The sequence below is a fragment of the Moschus berezovskii genome, chromosome 6, assembly GCF_049115385.1.
Source record: "Moschus berezovskii isolate FMDL1 chromosome 6, NW_MosBer_1.0, whole genome shotgun sequence".
NCBI lineage: Eukaryota > Metazoa > Chordata > Mammalia > Artiodactyla > Moschidae > Moschus > Moschus berezovskii.
The window spans coordinates 113,515,614-113,532,656 of record NC_142465.1 but is presented as its reverse complement, the minus strand read 5'-3'; the positions used below and the strand labels follow the sequence as shown (position 1 = coordinate 113,532,656).

The 17,043-nt window shown below is 52.0% G+C and overlaps 2 protein-coding genes across 2 annotated transcripts; one reads left to right on the top strand and one right to left on the bottom strand.

Annotated features, from left to right (window-relative positions):
• Positions 1-258: 258 nt before the first annotated feature.
• Positions 259-9,548, bottom strand: POLR2F (RNA polymerase II, I and III subunit F). The gene is made up of 5 exons (XM_055395595.2): positions 9,406-9,548; positions 8,865-8,934; positions 5,973-6,103; positions 1,846-1,917; positions 259-1,354 (listed from the first exon to the last, which is right to left on the bottom strand). The coding sequence occupies exons 1-5, from the start codon at positions 9,423-9,425 to the stop codon at positions 1,264-1,266; spliced, it is 384 nt and encodes a 127-aa protein (XP_055251570.1). The 5' UTR covers positions 9,426-9,548; the 3' UTR covers positions 259-1,263.
• Positions 9,549-9,630: 82 nt separating this feature from the next.
• Positions 9,631-17,043, top strand: C6H22orf23 (chromosome 6 C22orf23 homolog). Its single transcript, XM_055395195.2, has 7 exons — positions 9,631-9,779; positions 10,089-10,200; positions 11,114-11,176; positions 14,799-14,981; positions 16,148-16,279; positions 16,500-16,600; positions 16,749-17,043. Exons 2-7 carry the CDS (start codon positions 10,098-10,100, stop codon positions 16,869-16,871), a joined length of 705 nt encoding a protein of 234 aa, XP_055251170.2. The 5' UTR covers positions 9,631-9,779; positions 10,089-10,097; the 3' UTR covers positions 16,872-17,043.

Sequence of the window (17,043 nt, the reverse complement as noted above, 5' to 3'; positions counted from 1 at the left end):
GGCCGCCTGGATGCCAGCACAAAGGCGGCATTTCAGAGCTGAAATTTCAGCACCCAACTTGATTAAAGGATTCCACAGGCTTGGAGGAGGGTGGAAGGGGGTGCGAAGTCCACTGCTCCCTGAATTAACCCTTCTCCAGAGCAGCAAACACCCCTCCCACTCCTGGGGATGCTTGTCACTTCCACCCTGTCCAGGGTGCACCCACCCCAGGGGCCTCACCTCTTGTAGAGGTCAGGCAGGCCTGGCTCTTCCTCTTCCTGGAAGCAAGGGCTGGCAGCAGACTGAAGGTCAAGGCTGGAATATTCAGGGAGGTGGGTTTCCTTCCCATCCCTATTGGCGTCAGTATACACCCTCTCCTTGTTGTCTGCCCCCGCACCCCAAGGGAGGGAGGAACCAGTGTGATTGACTGGATTTACTGTCACACCTTGAACCCAGAAACCCTGCTGCCCTGCCCACCATCACCCCAGCACCCATCCTAGTGAAGGTCTTAGAGGGATCAGGGGCTCCACACAGAAGGGAAAGGACACCTTCCAGAGCCTGGGGAAGGAGAAGGTATGGGTGTGGCAGACCAGACGGGTGGGTCGTGCAGAACAGACTGGTGTATGGGGAGTGGTCTGACAGGTGGGCAATAGGAAGGGCAGTGCGGCTGCGATGGGCAGGTGTTCGGCCCTTGCTCCAGCTGCTGACTTGCCCAGCAGGGCTCTCTCGGGGAGGGCAGGAGATCACTGCGTCCCCAAGCTTCCTGCTGGGGGCACTGGCTCATGAAAGGGGATCCCAGCCCACGATAAGAGGTTCGAGGCAGGTCCTTAGGAAAACAATGGGTGGCTTGATGAGACCTGCTCTGTGATACTCCTGAGAAGGGAGAAGCCCCTGCAGCCAGTCCCCACTGGAAAGGAAATTGGGGGTTTCCGTGGCAACCAGCTCCCTGGGCACAAAGGCTTGTCTGTCTGCTGGGAAGGCAGCCGAGGTGTCTCCTGCAGCAGCCTCTGCTCTGGTGGACTGCGAGATGGAGGGGGGCATGCGGGGGAGCCCGGGGGTCAGGGCCCTGGTGCTTCTTAAAGAGCTGATGGTCCCAGGGCCACTGGGATGGGCACAGCCTCCAGGCAGCAGGACAGTAACAGTGAAGACGCAGGTGGGCCTCACAGGCAGCGGGAGGCAGAGGGGGTTGAAAGGCTGAAGAATTTACTATTTACACATAGAAAGACTATAGAAAGACTATGAGACGAGCCATGGGCGGAGGCCCAGTCTGGAGCTGACTCCGGCTCAGTCGGTGATGATGAGCTCGTCAACGCCCCAGTCTTCATAGCTCCCGTCAGGCAGGTAGCGGCGAATGATGATGGGGATCTTCCGGGCCCTGTGACCAGGGAGAGATCGAGGTACATGAGGGTGGTGACCCTGGCTCTGCAGCAGAGGGACAGCAGGTCCAGAAGGCAAGAAGCTTTAGGAGCATCCTCTTGAGATCAAGGATGTACTTTGCAGGAAAGGAATTTCAGCCAAAAAAAAAGAAGTCCCTGCTTCTCTTGAGTGTGGAACCAAAATCTACAAGGGCCTGCCATCCCATGGCAAAGGACAAGGCGGAAGGCAGAGGGATGTTGGTAAGGCCAAGTGCAGCAGGGAAAAGGGGCCCTGGGACAGACAAGGACGGTCCATGTCTCATCACTGTCCTCCCCTCCCCCTTTGCCTGTCCCCTCCTCCCCCATGAAGGGTTGACTCCCAAACTAAGGGTCTACAGGAACCAGACCACACGTCCCCAGCAGGGAAGTGAGGGAAGGCGTGCGGCAGAGCACCCAAGAGATGCGCCCCCCCAGGGCTCTGGAGCCATGAACCAGGATCTGGGTGACTTACTTGAGCTCCTTCATGGCGATCAGTAAGGGATCTGTCTCCCCCTCTAGCTCCACCATCACAGGGGCGCACATCCTGCAGGTGTAAGGACAGGTGTGGGGAGATTACACACACAGGGAGAGGGCCCAGCATGAAGCTGGGGAGAGTTTCACAAACAGGATCAGATCAGCACCCCAGAGCTCACCTAGAAAGACCACCGAGAAAGGACACCTCCCAAAAGTGGCAGGTGCAGAGTAGCGGTTCAGGGGCGCTGACAGTGAGGGTACTCGAGTGGCAGCCAGTAGACTAGGCTTAAACTGTGCCTGAAAGACCCTGAATCTTTCTCCAAACCTCAGCATCCTCATTTGAAAATGAAGACAAAAAGCCCTGCCACACCTACACAACAATAATGCTAAAACACTACTGGCTAACAAGCAGACTCACCGAGTACCACAGCTCTCTCCAGCCCCCACGCAGACGGTTTCATTTGCACCAAGTACTACTGCTGCTTCCATGTCACTGAGCAGGGAACTGAGGCACAGGGAGGTCAGTAATTTCCCCAAGGTCACACAGCCAGTGAGTGGGAGAACCAAGATTTGAAGCCTGAAGACTCCTCTACTGTGCTGTAACACCTCCCATTAAAAAACTGGTGACCCACAAGCTGAAACCAGGTACTGTGAAAGGGCCAAGTGTGAGCTTTCATTACTGGGTCGTGTGACATTCATCAGGTCTACTCCCCCAGCCAAGGACCTTCCTCAGGGCCCGTCACAGACTTCTGAGCCCACGGCCACAGCAGAATATTCCCACACAAAGGACCCACACATGCAAGAGCTCACTCTCTGACCACTCCACTCAACCCCCAGCCCTGCCTCAGGGCCTAGCTTGCCTCATTTTCCTTCTCTGTCTTGGCAACACCCCCTGCAGGATCCTGCTCCTCTAGCCCCTACACGAGGCCTGTGGTCAGGCTTTCACCTACTTACCTCTCTTCCTTGCTACCCCACGGCCAGCAGGCAGGCAGAACCTCATCTGGCCCCCGCTTCCCTTGGCAGTGCTTTCTCATGCTACCTGCCTCTATTCACCCCACATTCCAGCCACACCAAACCCCTACAGTTTCTGAGACAGGCCCTGTTGTTTCCCTTCTGCATCCTCACACGAGCGCTTCCTCTTCTTACAGGCCTGAGAGGCTCAGATGTCTCTACCCTGGAAAGCACGTGCTGAAGCCTCAGGGCCCTGACTCATTTTACACACACTTCTCTCAACAGCACTGTCACTAAACTGTGACTTCCCGTTTGAAGTTTGCCAAACAAGACCTGGTGGTCCAGGACCCCAAGTTCTATTCTAGTGCAACACTTGGCCCACAGCAGAGGGTCTAAAAACAGACAGACCAGTTCCAGGCCCATCTCCTCTAGGAAGTTGCCCTTATTGATTCCAGCTCAAGTTTACACCAATGGACTCCAAACCTGATGATCATCCAGGAGAGCGTGCTAAAAATACAGGTTCCCAGGTCCTTCCCCAGACCTGCTGAATAGATTCTCTAGTGAAGGAGCCTGAGAACCTGCATTACAAAGCTCCCCTGGTGATTCGGATAACCAGCCAGTCTGAGAGCCACCAGTTTACACTAAAAGATCTACTATTTTTATTGCTAAATATTCTGATGTCTGTTACTCCGCAAAGCCTGAAAATTCCCCAGGGGCAGAAACCAAGTATTTAACTTTCTCTATATCTTCTCTCAATAATTATTTAAACTTCTCCCAATATTTAATGTTTTAAAGAAGGTGGCAAAATGCCCTCCCTGATATGCATATGCCTTACTTCTTTCAAGATATGAGTAGTTCAAGAGCAGTCATTTATCCAGCCCTACTACATGCACAGAAAATGTGTGACTGTGCCCTCAATGTCTCCACCAGGGGTTCCAAGTGGCAACCTTCCTTGGGAAGCAGCCACGGGGTCGCAAAGAGTCAGCCACAACTCAGCGGCTGAGCAAAGCACAGCACAGCTGCAACCATTCAGCCACCAGATGGGGCTAATGAACTGGAGTGAGACTTCATCCACAAATATCCAAGAAAACATTGTTCAGCTTCTACTACTAAGTGCAGGATCGCAGGCCCATAACTCAAGACAAGCTCCAGCCCTGACTGTCCGAGGGCTTATAGCAGCTGGGAAACCACCAGGCAGCATCTGCGCTCTTAATCTGAAGGAGTGCTACAGCCCAAAAAGGTCGGACGAGAGTCTTACCTGCAAAGGAAAGCAGGACGCTGGGCCTTGTTTGGAATGCCTGCTCCAGACTGTCCACCAGACGCATGCCCATCTTCTAAACTTGTCACTCAAGGGACCAGTGACATCGTTTTCAGTCCTGTGCCCCAAGCTACTTGGCATTCCTCCACCACAATCCACACATGTCTGCCTTCACTTTCCTAGTGCTATTTCTGGCGCCGAGGAAACCTTCAAAACCACGTCGCTTTGTTCCCTTCTCTCCTTGTTTCTCTTAGAAAGCATCAACCTCATCTGCCTTGGGTTCTGGGTATTTAGAACGGGCTCCCTTTCCCTACTAGACAGTAAACATCTAGAGGACTAGGGAATCGTGTCTTTAATCCTCTTTACACCTCCAAAAGGCACGAGCACAATATCTTATTTGACGCTGAAAGACTTTAACTTGCATACAGTTTATCTGTTTAAAAAACAGTTTACGAATTCTCCTTCCCGCCGGGCCATGTTCAGCAGACGTGAGCTCCACCATCTAGCCCTCCACAAGGACGGAGATGTCCTCCATCTGTGCTGCCTCTCGCGGTAGCCACAGAGGCTGCTGGGCACGTGAAACGTGACTAAGGAGACAGAAACACTGAACTCCTATCTAGTTTTACTTAATTTAAATTTAAATGGCCAAATATAGGCAGCAGTAACCATACCTGGGGTGCAGGCCTAGAGGATCCTGACCCCAGCAACACTGAAATCATCATAAGGAGTGTGGCTCTCAACTCACCCAGACCAGCAAGGGGTGCAATCCGGCTGGCAGGAGGCCTACTGCTGCCAAGTGAGTGAAGAACAGCGGCTTCCCGCCCCAATAAAACCCTCCACCGAGCGGCCACCTTCACTCCACAGATAAAGCCCAGCACTGTTTGAAAACTCTGGGCGGGGAGCACACAGATTGAACATCACTGCTCCCCTAGCATATTTATCACCCCACAGCTCTGACCCCAGCTTTTCTTTCGAGCCCATTTCCCACTCGTCTCTTCTCAAAGCACCCCTCCTAAAGGTGTCCACCATTTCCATTTCCCCCATCAGCTGGTAAGAAGTCTGAGATAGGGCTCCTTTCCTCAGCCTCCTGTTTCCCTGGGGAGGACCTGCCATGAGAGCAACAGTAACACGTGTGCCCTCTATGTCCTCCCACTTAGCTCTCGCCAGAACAGAGGAGGAGCTCATCTGACAGGGCAGCCTGACAGGGAAAGCCAGCACCTGCAGCCAGTCTCCTCAAGAGCCCGCTTCCTCAAAGCCACCTGCCCTCAGGGGGAGCTGCTTTTGGGTCTTTTCTGCACGAGGCCCACGCCCCCGCAGACACGGCCTCTGACGCCTGCAATGCCTGTGGCTGACGGGTGGACATGTGAGCAGAGCACATTTTGACCTGACCTGACTTGTCTACTGGCTGGCTCCTGAATCATGTTGTTCTTCAACAAGTTCCCAACATGGGAGAGAAAGGAAGAGTTGCTAATTTCAAACCCCCACACCCCCAACCACTGCTCTGTGCTTCCACATTCCTAGTGCGGCCTCAATGTGGAGGGCTCTCTCACTCCCCTGGGCTGGCCCCAGTCTACTCAAGAACCACCTTAAGCCCAGTGGGAAGCGGCCGCGGCACCCCCAACTAACCAGCCCATGAGGGTCTAGGTCTGATCTCATTTATTTTCGCTTCCCCACCTGACAGGCAGTCATCACGCTCTGTGTTCTCACTGTTACTCTTCCACGGTCTATGTCCTACTCCCCCAACAATCTCCTGAGGACAGGGGTCAAGCACAGTGCCTGGCACATGGGGACAGCACCACCTTTGTTCAGCCTGTGAGAAAGGGAAGAGTCTGCTGTCAGGCTGGGCCATTAGCCACAGCTCAGAAGCTCCTTGTGGCCTGATCAAAGGATGAGATGCTGAGGAGGCTCATACTCACGCAATCTGAAGGGCTCGGGTGCCCAGCACGCGGGCTCGCTCGTACTTGGTCATATACGGCGTGGTGATGCGTTTCTGGTTGGCCTGCGGTCGCTCTCCAGAAGGGAGGATCTCAACATTCTCCTGGCCCTCCTGGCACAGAGGCAGAAAAGAGGGGAAGCTCAGCTGCATTATGGGGGTGAGGGGCAGAACGACGACAACGGTGATTGTAAGCGCCTCCACACTACTGCTTGTGATGTGCCAGTGACCACGCAACTACCTTAGCAACACCTCACTTAATCCTCACAAAAACCTTATCAAGTGGGGATTACAATGCTCATTTTAAAGGCTTGGACACAGTTAGCTAACTTGGCCAAAGTCTCAGAGCTAGTGAAAGAGGAATTGTGATCAGGAGTCCAAAGCCAGCCACCTCATCCAGAAGAGAGAGTTGGCCCCATACAAAGAAGTCCTTGAGCACAGACCACCTCACCCGAAGCAGGAAGAGGAAGAAGCACCCCACCTTTACAGATGTATATATTTAATAACTTATTTAATAACTTATTAAGCACCTGTCACGTGCCAGACATCATAAAGGTGCTGAGATGGAAAGAGTTTCTGCTCTCAAAGAATTCACAGTCCAGCGAAAAGACAAGAGTAAACAAAACACCAAGTGCTATGAAAGTGCGCCAGTGTGCCACAAACTACACAAGAAAGCGAGGGACATCTACCGCATCCTGGGGGTTAGGAGTACAGTCCAGAGGTGAGACTTGGGCTAGTCTAGAAGGATGGGTACGAGCTGCCAAGCTAACAAGGAAAGAAAGAAAGGGCCTTCCAGGCAGGCTGAATTGCGTATGTGCAAAGACAAGGAGGGAAGAGAACGCACTCAGCCTGGATGCATAATTGTGGGGTATGATAAGCGCAAAAGGTGCAAACAGGGTTCTAGACAGGAGAATAAACTGTAATATAAAATTAAGTCAACAAATATTTCCTGAGTGCTTACTATATGTCAGATAGCACTCCAAGTGTTTGACACAGAGCAGTAAGACAGATAAAAGTCCTTTCTCCCAAAAAGCTTTACATTATAACACAGTGAAAGTGAAAGGCGCTCAGTTGTGCGCAACTCCTTGTGACCCCATGGACTATACAGTCCGTGGAATTCTCCAGGCCAGAACACTGGAGTGGGCAGCCGTTCCATTCTCCAGGGGATCTTCCCAAACCAGGGATCGAACCCAGGCAGGTCTCCTGCATTGCAGGGGGATTCTTTACCAGCTGCGCCACCAGGGAAGCCCAAGAATACTGGAGTGGGTAGCCTATCCCTTCTCCAGCAGATCTTCCTGACCCAGGAATACAGTGAGATGAACAATAAATAAAATTAGTAGTAAAATGTGCAGTATAAAAACAGAGAGAAAAGACAGGGAGTATCCGAGGGGTGATGCTGGAGGAAGGAGCAAATGCAGTGATTTGAAATAGAATAGTCAGGTAAGGCCTCATTGAGGTGACATTTAACACAGACCTGAAGGAGGCTGAGGAGCAGGTTGTGTGCATATATAAGGGAAAAGGAAGCGGGAACGGCACAGTCAAAGGTCCTGAGCTGGAACTTCCCTGGCATGACAGAGACACCAAGAAGAGATAAGGTCACAGAGGGAGCAGGTGGTTGGATCACGGAAGACCTTGTGCATGTTCTTGGCTTTTATTCGGAATGAGATGAGAAGTGACCGGACGCAGGTTCTGAGCAGAGGAGAGACAGAGGGACTGAAGATTTAAAAGGATCACTCTGGATACTCTATTGAGAATATTTTGTAGAGGGTAAGGGCCGAAGCAGAGAGAACACTGAGCAAGACCAATAGTAACCAATCATGGGGGTAGAAGAAAAAGTCGACTCTGGCAGCAGAAAGGCAAACAGCAGACTCAAAGCAGGAAAACCAGTAACAAGTTTCTGCAGTAATGCGGGTGAAAACCAATACAGATCTAAACTAGGTGGAGGCACTAGGAATAGAGAAACGGGAACAGGACTGACCTACATGGAGGAGTCAGAATCAACAGGAGAGAGATGGAAAGATATCAGAACAGAGAAGAAGGTTTCTGACTCAGTGGACAGATAACCTCAGAGTGTCAGGCAGACAGGAAAACCCAAGCAAAAGAGGGCCTTCACCTTACCAACCTAAAAAAATTCAAGGGATCCCTCTCTCCAGAAGACATAAAGCACTTCTTCCTCCACCAGTCACACAGCACAAAAAACCCTATTTTATCTTTGACGCCAGTAACTCATCCACCAAGCTGCTCAAGCCAGAAACACGGGAGTCATTCCTGTCATCTCCCACTTTCTCAGCCCCACATCCAATCCACCAAAATCTCTCATCTGTGTTCTCATCACGAACACTACCAGCACCCAAGTGCAAGCTACAGCTGTCACCTGGATTGCACCCTAATTGGGCCCTCTTTGACTCTTGGTCCTCCCAACTCATTCCTCACTGGATCATGCCACTCCCCAGCTCCCCAAAACTTGTCATCAGCTTTCCGCTACCCCTAGGCTACAAAATCTTGCCTGATCTTGGCCCTCACCTCTCCAGCCTTATCCCAGGTCACTCTCCCCCTTGCTCTTTATTTAGCCCCACCCTGCTGAGCTCCTGGTACATAATAAACATTCAGCACACGTCTGCACAATGAATGAAGGGGCTATTTCAACTGTGAGTAAACTAACTGCCCCAGAAGCCATGCTCTGTGGTCCAAGAGGTCAAAAGCCTTTGGGCCAACCCTGCAGGACTCCTCCACTACCCAGGACTAGATCTCTCCTCATTCTAACCGGCAGTACCCTGACCACAAACGGGAGGCAGAAGCATGCAGTCGGCCATCACTGCCCGGGCTATCTGGCAGCATAGGTTGCAGACAGGGGAGCCCAAGGCTCAGTACTGACCTCCTCGGCATTCTCCAAGTCATCGAGCCCTTCATCCTCCTCCACGTCATCAAAGTCGTCTCCATCAAAACTGCACACGTGTAAGAAGCCCGTTAGTTAGAGCATCACTCACTAGAATCAAAGTGGGCATAAATCTGAGTCTCATGTGATACGTAGGAGGCTCTCAATAAATATCCACCTAACCAGAAAATCATTCAATAAATCAGTCATCTGACGTCCTCATCTTAACTATGGGCCTCTTCTAGAAAGAGACCCCAGCTGAATCAACATTTGGTACTGACATAAAGCCCGACTCAGTGGAAGTTTGCTGAAAGATACTTTTTCACCGATCTTCTCTGGACCCTCGAGCCGGGCCCTTTTCCGCGCCCAGCCTCTGGCCGGGTCTATGCTCCCAGTTCCCAGCCTTTCCCTTCTGCGGCTCTGCGGGCCCCCTCAGCACCCCCAGTCCCCTCAACCCTTGGCTCAACTTCCTTCGACCCTGGCTCCCGCTTCATCCGCCCCTTCTGAGTCTTCGCAAAAGTCACTTGGCTCCCTCACTCACTTATCCTCGTTGTCTGACATGACGCCCGCGCAGCAGCCACCGTGTTCCGCGACCCAGAGCCGCGCGGAGACCGGCGAACAGCGTACCTCCGCCTCGCGCGATGCCAAGCGTACTCTGCGCCTGCGCCGTGACCTAGCGGTAATCTCTTCCGGGAGGTAGGCGGGGCGATAAATATGCACATGCGCGTAGCGGTTTATCGGCGTTACCATGGTAGCCGGAGCCGCTAGCTGCAGGCTCTAGTGGCTGAGATCTCAAAAGTATTTCTGCGAGGACCCAGGCGCGGCTGCTGCTTCAGAGCCTTGGTTACGGTCTCCAGAGCCCAGCCGCCGCTCTCTGTGGGGAAAGAGGCCACCCAGCCGGGGTCTTACTTTAGGGTGAGGTTTCCCGTTTGGGCGTATCACATAACGGGCACGACTACCCTCACGCCCCTTTCCTCCCGAGGGGGCTTCCCTGGCACAGGCGCCAGGTCAGGATGAGGTCTCTGTTCGCCAGTGGATCTGTGTATATCTGCCAGTGGATCTGTTCGAGGTGGGAGGATCGGGCACTGTCGCGATGTTGACAGACGGCATCACGATTCTCTTGAGACCCGACACCCGCTCCCAAACTTTGGGTGGTGTTGAGGGTGTGAGAAGAGTTTGGATCTGGGAGACAGGGAATGTTTCGTTGGGTTTTCCCCTCTTCAGAGCCCTCCCATGGCTTCCCAGGAGAGGGTGGAGACGGTGACCAAAGGAACAGGGTTCTGGCGCTGCCCCAAGCCGACCACTTACACCCCAGGGACCTGCGAGCTGCTCAGAGGTCAGTGCACTAAAGGGCACAAGAAGAGCGGTGGTCACAGTTACCCTCTGTTTCTCAGTTCCCCCCTACATGACTTATGGCTTCGTAATTGTATTTTCAGTTTACAGATAAGAAGCCTGGAGTTCAGAAAGGTTCAGGGGTCTGGGTCCTACAACTTGGAAGTGACCCAAAGTCAAAGAGCTAAGAATTTCAGAGTGGTTAACTCCCATGAACCCCTTAGATCAGTTTCCCCAGGGAAGACTTATTTCCTCTCCACCCATCATCACCACAGTGGAACCAACTGTTATGTGTCTGCACACTGCCAAATACCTTTTCCTTCACTGGGCTTGGTGCAACCTGTAATCAGATACCTAGTGTGTTCCACTGAATTAACGTTGAATTAACATTCAGTTCATGAACTCCATCAGGTCATGATGCCTGTTTTGTCTCACATTTGTAGCTCCAGCCCCTGGCACGTGCTTAATGAATACTTGTTCACTCACTCATTCATTCACTCAACAAAAAAAGTTTTAAAGCCCACTGTGTGCTTTAGACATTATCCCAGGTGCTGAAAACACAGTGGTAAAGAAAAGAAATAAGCAAAAATTATTATTCCCTTGGAGCTAATATTCTAGCAGGAAAGTAACAAATAATAAGTAAGGTATATAGAACTTAGATGGTGATGAGTGGTACAGGAAAAAAAACAATGTAGAAAAGGAAGGGAATTCTCTTGTGGTCCAGTGGTTAGGACTCAGTATTTTCACAGCTGGGAGGCCCAGGTTCAATCCCTGTTCAAGGAACTCAAATCCCACAAGCCAAGTACTCAGGTGCCCAGCATGGGAGCAGGAGGCGATAGAGTATTAAATTTCAGTGGGGTGAGATGAGGCATCTGCTTGCAGCCCAGGAAGCCTCACTGAAGTGCTTTGTCTTGCAGTGATGATGAAGGAATCCAAACTAACTAACTTCCAACAGCGCCACATCATGGACACCATGAAACGTAAGAGGCTGACCACAGAGGCTTCCAGGGGAGAGGAATTCTGGGTCACATTTTAATGCTTTCTCCATGCTGAGGAGTAGGGGACCTAATTTTAAACACACACACACAAAAACAAAATTTGAATAGTATTTCTGACCCTTGCTCTTGGGGAATTGACCTTGCAGGGTCTTGGTCTTTGCTTCTTCACAAGACCATGAGCCTCTCCTGCAGTCCAGCTCTAGCCAGCCTTCCCAACAGGACACCAGCCCATTCGAGACTTCCTGCCCAGTCAGACAGTCTGAACACTGTCAAGTCTGCAATCTCTCCCACCCTCTTACACACGTAACATATGAGCTCTCCAGACGAGAGGCCTGTGTGTGTCTCATGCATAGTTTTATTCGTTCATAGATTAGCTGGCAGAAACACGATTACTGGCAGGCTTCCAACTTAGGAAAACTATGCAAAACCTTTGCACATTTCACCTCTGACCACACACTGTATTATTTATTTATAAGGAAAAAAAAACTGCACGTACATGGGCACGGTAACAAGGTGCCCTCTAAGATCTTGAAAACAACCCTGCTTTCTGAGATTTAACTGAATCAGCTTTTAGGGGATCAGAACAGAGATCTGTAAAGTTACCTTTAAGAGGATCCCAGAAGGTTCAAGCCTGCCAGGCTTCACTCAAATCTACCAATAGCTATTGCCTTCTTTTGAGAAAGAAGGTGCCTATCAGGAGGCATCTGGTCAACCGCATAAACTGGGATGGGAGAGTCAGAGAGACAAATACTGACTGCCCAGTACTGGCTAGGGGAGGGAGGCTCCATCAGGTCAGTTCAGAAGTCAGATCTTCCTTTCTGTGGACAAGGACAACTCAGGCTGCCAGAGCCTAACACCACAACACAGCTGAGTCACATAACTCAATCTCCAAACTCAAGTCATCTACTAATCATTTGATGTCCCCTACAGATTCCCTGGAGAAGGGAATGGCAACCGACTCCAGTATTCTTGCCTGGAGAATCCCATGGATAGAGGAGCCTGGCAGGCTATAGTCCATGGGTCGCATAGAGTCAGACATGACTGAGCAACTAACCCTTCCTTCCTTCCTTACAACATGACTATAAACAGAATGTGCTAGGAATTCCATTAAAAGTAAATACCAGGAGACCAAGGATTGAGCCTGCCTTGTTCACCATTGTACCTTGACTTCTAGTGAAACTGAAGTTGCTCAATCGTGTCTGACTCTTTGCGACCCCATGGACTGTAGCCTATCAGGCTCCTCTGTCCATGGGATTTTCCAGGCAAGAATACTGGAGTGGGTTGCCATTTCCTTCTCCAGGAGATCTTCCCGACCCAGGGATTGAACCTGGGTCTCCCACCTTGTAGGCAGACGCTTTACCGTCTGAGCCACCAGGAAAGTCCTTGACTCTGAGGTGCTCAATATTTATTGAAAAACTAATTGGATTAGTGGTTCAGTTCAGTTCAGTCACTCAGTCGTGTCCAACTCTTTGCGACCCCATGAATCACAGCACTCCCGGCCTCCCTGTCCATCACCAACTCCCAGAGTTCACTCAAACTCATGTCCATCAAGTCGATGATGCCATCCAGCCATCTCATTCTCTGTCGTCCCCGTCTCAACACAAGTCACCAGTTTGACTGGCAGTTTTTTTCTCCTTAGATGTTTTCTCTTTAAAATATTGCCTCCAAGCATTGGTGTTGAGTTTACTTTCTTCTCCAGATTCCCCTCTCTACTCTCTTCTTAACCAAGTCCTACATCTTTGAGGCTTAAATTCTTTTGCAAGCCACAAATTCTTCTACTTCACCTGAACTCCTAGAATTGCTTGGGCTCTAATTAGTTGCTGAGACTGAGCCAAAAGAAAAGGTGGCATTTGGCATTGGACAGGTAGAAATAGCAGAGTAAGAGGAACATTCTAGGAAACATAGCATCTCTTCAGAGAAGAGAGAGAAAAACCATGGTTGGCCTTAGATAGAGAGCATGAGAAAGGAAAGGCATCAGGAAACAACGGCAGCTCCATCCTTCTGGTTCTTCTGGGCAGACACATCAGAGTCATCCTGTCCCCTCTTTCCCTTTCTCCTAGACCCCACATCCAACCCACGAGCAGTCCTATCTGCTTGACCTTCAAACCATATCCTGACTGTGACTACCTCTGCCTTTGACCCCCGTTCGTGCGTGCTCAGTCGCTTCAATCGTGTCTGACTTTTTGTGACACCATGGACTGCGGCCTGCCAGGCTTCTCTGTCCATGGGATTCTCCAGGCAAGAATACTGGAGTGGGTAGCCATGCTCTCCTCCAGGGGATCTTCCCGACCCAGGGATCGAACCCACATCATTTATGTCTCCTGCATTGGCAGACAGGTTCTTTACTAGTAGTGCCACCTGGGAAGCCCTTGACCCCCAACTCTGTATTTTCTATTTTTATCTTTTTTTTTTGCTTGCGCATCTTGAGGGATCTTAGTTCCCAGACCAGGAATCGAAACTGTGGTCCCTGCAGTGGAAGCAGGGACCACCAGGAAATTCCCAACACTGTATTTTCAATGGCAGCTTAAGGGGTGACTCCTCTGTTCAGAACCCTCGATGGCTTCCCACCTCACACACAGTAAAAGCCAGTCTTTCCAGAGGACTGTGAGGCCCAGTCCGTCTCTTGCGCTCCCTGACCTCTGACCTCTACTCGCACTCCACCCACCCCTGGCTCTGTCCGTTCCTGGCACCCTAGTCTGTTGTCTGTTCTCAGATGCTCTGGGCACATTCCCACCTCAGGACCTTCACTTGAGCCATCCTCTCTGTCTGGAATGCTCTTCCCTCAAGTATCACCTTGGCTGGCCTCTTACCGCTTATGGGTCTTTTCTCAAATGTCACTGTGTCCGTGAGGCCTTCCCTGGCTACCCTATTTATAACCGTAAACCCTGCTCTGATACACCCTGCGGTCCATCCCTGCACTGTCCCCATTGCTGGACTGTCAACATCACCGCTGTTACCATCTTCTAATCCCCAGATGTAAGTACCATGAGGGCAGGGCTTTGTCTGACCACTTTACCCCCAGAGTCCCGGGCCTGGCTCACAGAGTACATGCTCAATACTACCTGCTGGGTGATGACAGAGAAGGCTGGAAAGGTACAGGAGGTAGACAGGAGCCAAATCAAAACAGTGGTTGGGGGGCATTCCCTGGCGGTCCAATGGTTAGGACTCCGAGCTTTCACTGCCGAGAGTGCAGTTTCAATCCCTGGTCAGGGAGCTAAGATCCACATGGCACAGCCAAAAAATTAAAGACATTATAAATAAATGGAATGATCTGGAAAGATGTTCATGGTAGATTGTTGGTTCACTTCAGGCGCTCAGTTGTGTCTGACTCTTTGCGACCCCATGGAAGATTGTTAGTCTATTACTGAATAGAATGCAATGTGATCCAATCTTTGAAAAATGAATCTTATACATGCCCATGTATCTTTGAACATGTTTAGGTAAGCATCAAAAAGAAGGGCTGAGACCACCAAATTGTTACCACGGTTCATTGTAGCGGGGAGGGTGTGGAGGGGAGAAGGGAAGACTCCCGTACCATTTGACTTGTTTTAACAGGTAGGGACTACTTAGGTGGGCCCCCTGACCCTGACCCTCCCGTCCCCAGGAGGAGACACTCTCCCCCTGCAGTGCAACCCAACTTCCAGCCAGAGGGTCTTGCCTTCCAAGCAGCCAAGCTCAGCCATCTACCTGCCTCCCATTCTGGCAGCCCGGTCCCACCTCCGGCCTGCTAGGAGGTGCCAAGCCAACGGGGCCTATAGCCGGGAGCAGTTCAAGCCTCAAGCCACCCGTGAGTAAGAAGCCTCGACCACAGCCCCTCTTCTACCCTCCGAGGGGGGTTAAGGGGGGCAGGGAGACAAACAGCCCACAGGGTGCTGAGTAGGCGGCTAATCACATTCTCAGGCCATTTATACCAGTGCTCGCGAACCTCGGCACATGTTAGCTTGGAGGCATTCAGGGTGCATGGGAAACCAGTTAGCTGGTTACTTTTTATACATTTCCCAGAATTCTCTTTAACAGTTAACTGGTTCCCCCCACCTCTGATGAATGTTTGGAGGTCAGGTATCACAGCTGTAGCTCTCTCAAATGCATGGGGTGCCTGGAACCCCGGGTTCCTCTGTGCCCCAGCCTGTACCAGAGAGCCAATACATGCCCGCTTCCCACTTGGCACCTGACATGACTCTTGGCCCCTCCACACAGCCTCCCCATCCAGGCTCTACTGCACAGTCACTGGGTTTCCTTAGCCTTGTTCTGCACCCAGGCAGTCTGTGGATTTTTTTTTTTAATAATTGTATTTCTTTTGGGCTGTGCTGGGTCTTCGTGCTGGCTTTTCTGTAGCTGAGGCAAGCAGCGGCTAGTCTCTAGTAGTGGGGGCAGGCTTCTCGGGGGTGGCTTTCCTTGAGGAGCACCTGGCCTTCGGGAGTGGCGGCTCCCAGCTCTGAAGCGCAGGCTCAGTAGTCGTGGTGCACGGGCTTAGTAGCTCCGTGGCATGTGGGCACTTCCCAGAACAGGGATCGAACCCCATGGCTCCTGCATTTATGAATCTGCCTGTAGTGCAGGAGACCCGGGTTCGATTCCTGGGTCGGGAGGATCCCCTGGAGAAGGAAATGGCAATCCACTCCAGTATTCCTGCCTGAAAAATCCCATGGACAGAGGAACCTGGCAGGCTACAGTCCATGGGGTCACAAGAGCCGGACAGGACTCACTGACTAAACCATCACATTTACCGGGGAGCCCCCCGGGGACACCCAGTGTGTGGGTCTTGATGACGCTCTCTTCTGGGTCCTTTCAACACCTTCCGGCCGACTGTGACTTGACCAGCACAGAAGCGGCCCGGGGCAGGAGGTGCTGGGTTTGCAGAGGCCCTACCATGTTCCCAGGCCCCCTGGAGCGAGCATGCTCCAGGAATTGGGGGTGCCCTGCCCACCTTAACTAGGCCACGTCTGGGCCCAACAGGGGATCTGGAGAAGGAGAAGCGAAGACTCCAGAATATCTTTGCCACCGGGAAGGAGCCAGAGGAACGGAAAAGAAAGCCCCCTCCCGTGCGACAGGAGGACCCAGCCCCTAAACTGGACCGCTTTGAAGAATGTGAGCCCGAGGGTCCAGTTATGCTGGGGAGGGGAAGGGGGAGTGTGTGTGGAAGGGGCCTGGAAACAGGGAAAGGGGGGAATCCCTGAGGGCCATCAAGTGAGAAACGGACCACAGAACTGCTCCCCATCCCCAAGAGAGGCAACCTGCCACCCCACCACCCCTCCCAGGAGCGCGGGGGCCCGTTGTCCTGTACACAGACGGCCCTCTCCCTGTCCAGTGGTGAAGGAAATTCAGGAGAGGAAAGAATTCCTGGCTGACATGGAGGCCCTGGGGCAGGGCAGACAGTACCGCGGGATCATCCTGACTGAAATCTCCCAGGTAGGAGAAGCACCAGGGAAGGCGGATGGGACATGAGTGCGGAGGATGAGACATGAGCCGAAGTGAGGGTCCACTGGGGCTGTTTCGGGGGTCCCGCTCTAGCCTCACATCCACCCTGACACCCAGCTTTCCCCAATGCCCTTTGCAGAAACTACAGGAAATGGAAGACATTGACCACAAGAGGAGTGAGGAACTTAGGAAAAGGCTCTTGCCACCACTTAATCCACCACCCGCCCTGCCCCCAGGAGGGCGGGGGAGCCCACCCCCTTGACGAGCAGGGTCACCCCCAGGTCAGCCCACCCACCCTGCCCTTCAGCCATGGAAATGGTTGTATAGCACTGCCCCCACCTACGGTACCCTGGACATAGCACCCTAGAAAATGGACCACATCTCAGAAAATGAGCTGATTCTCCTCCAGACTCTGCCCAGGAATCTGGGGTCAG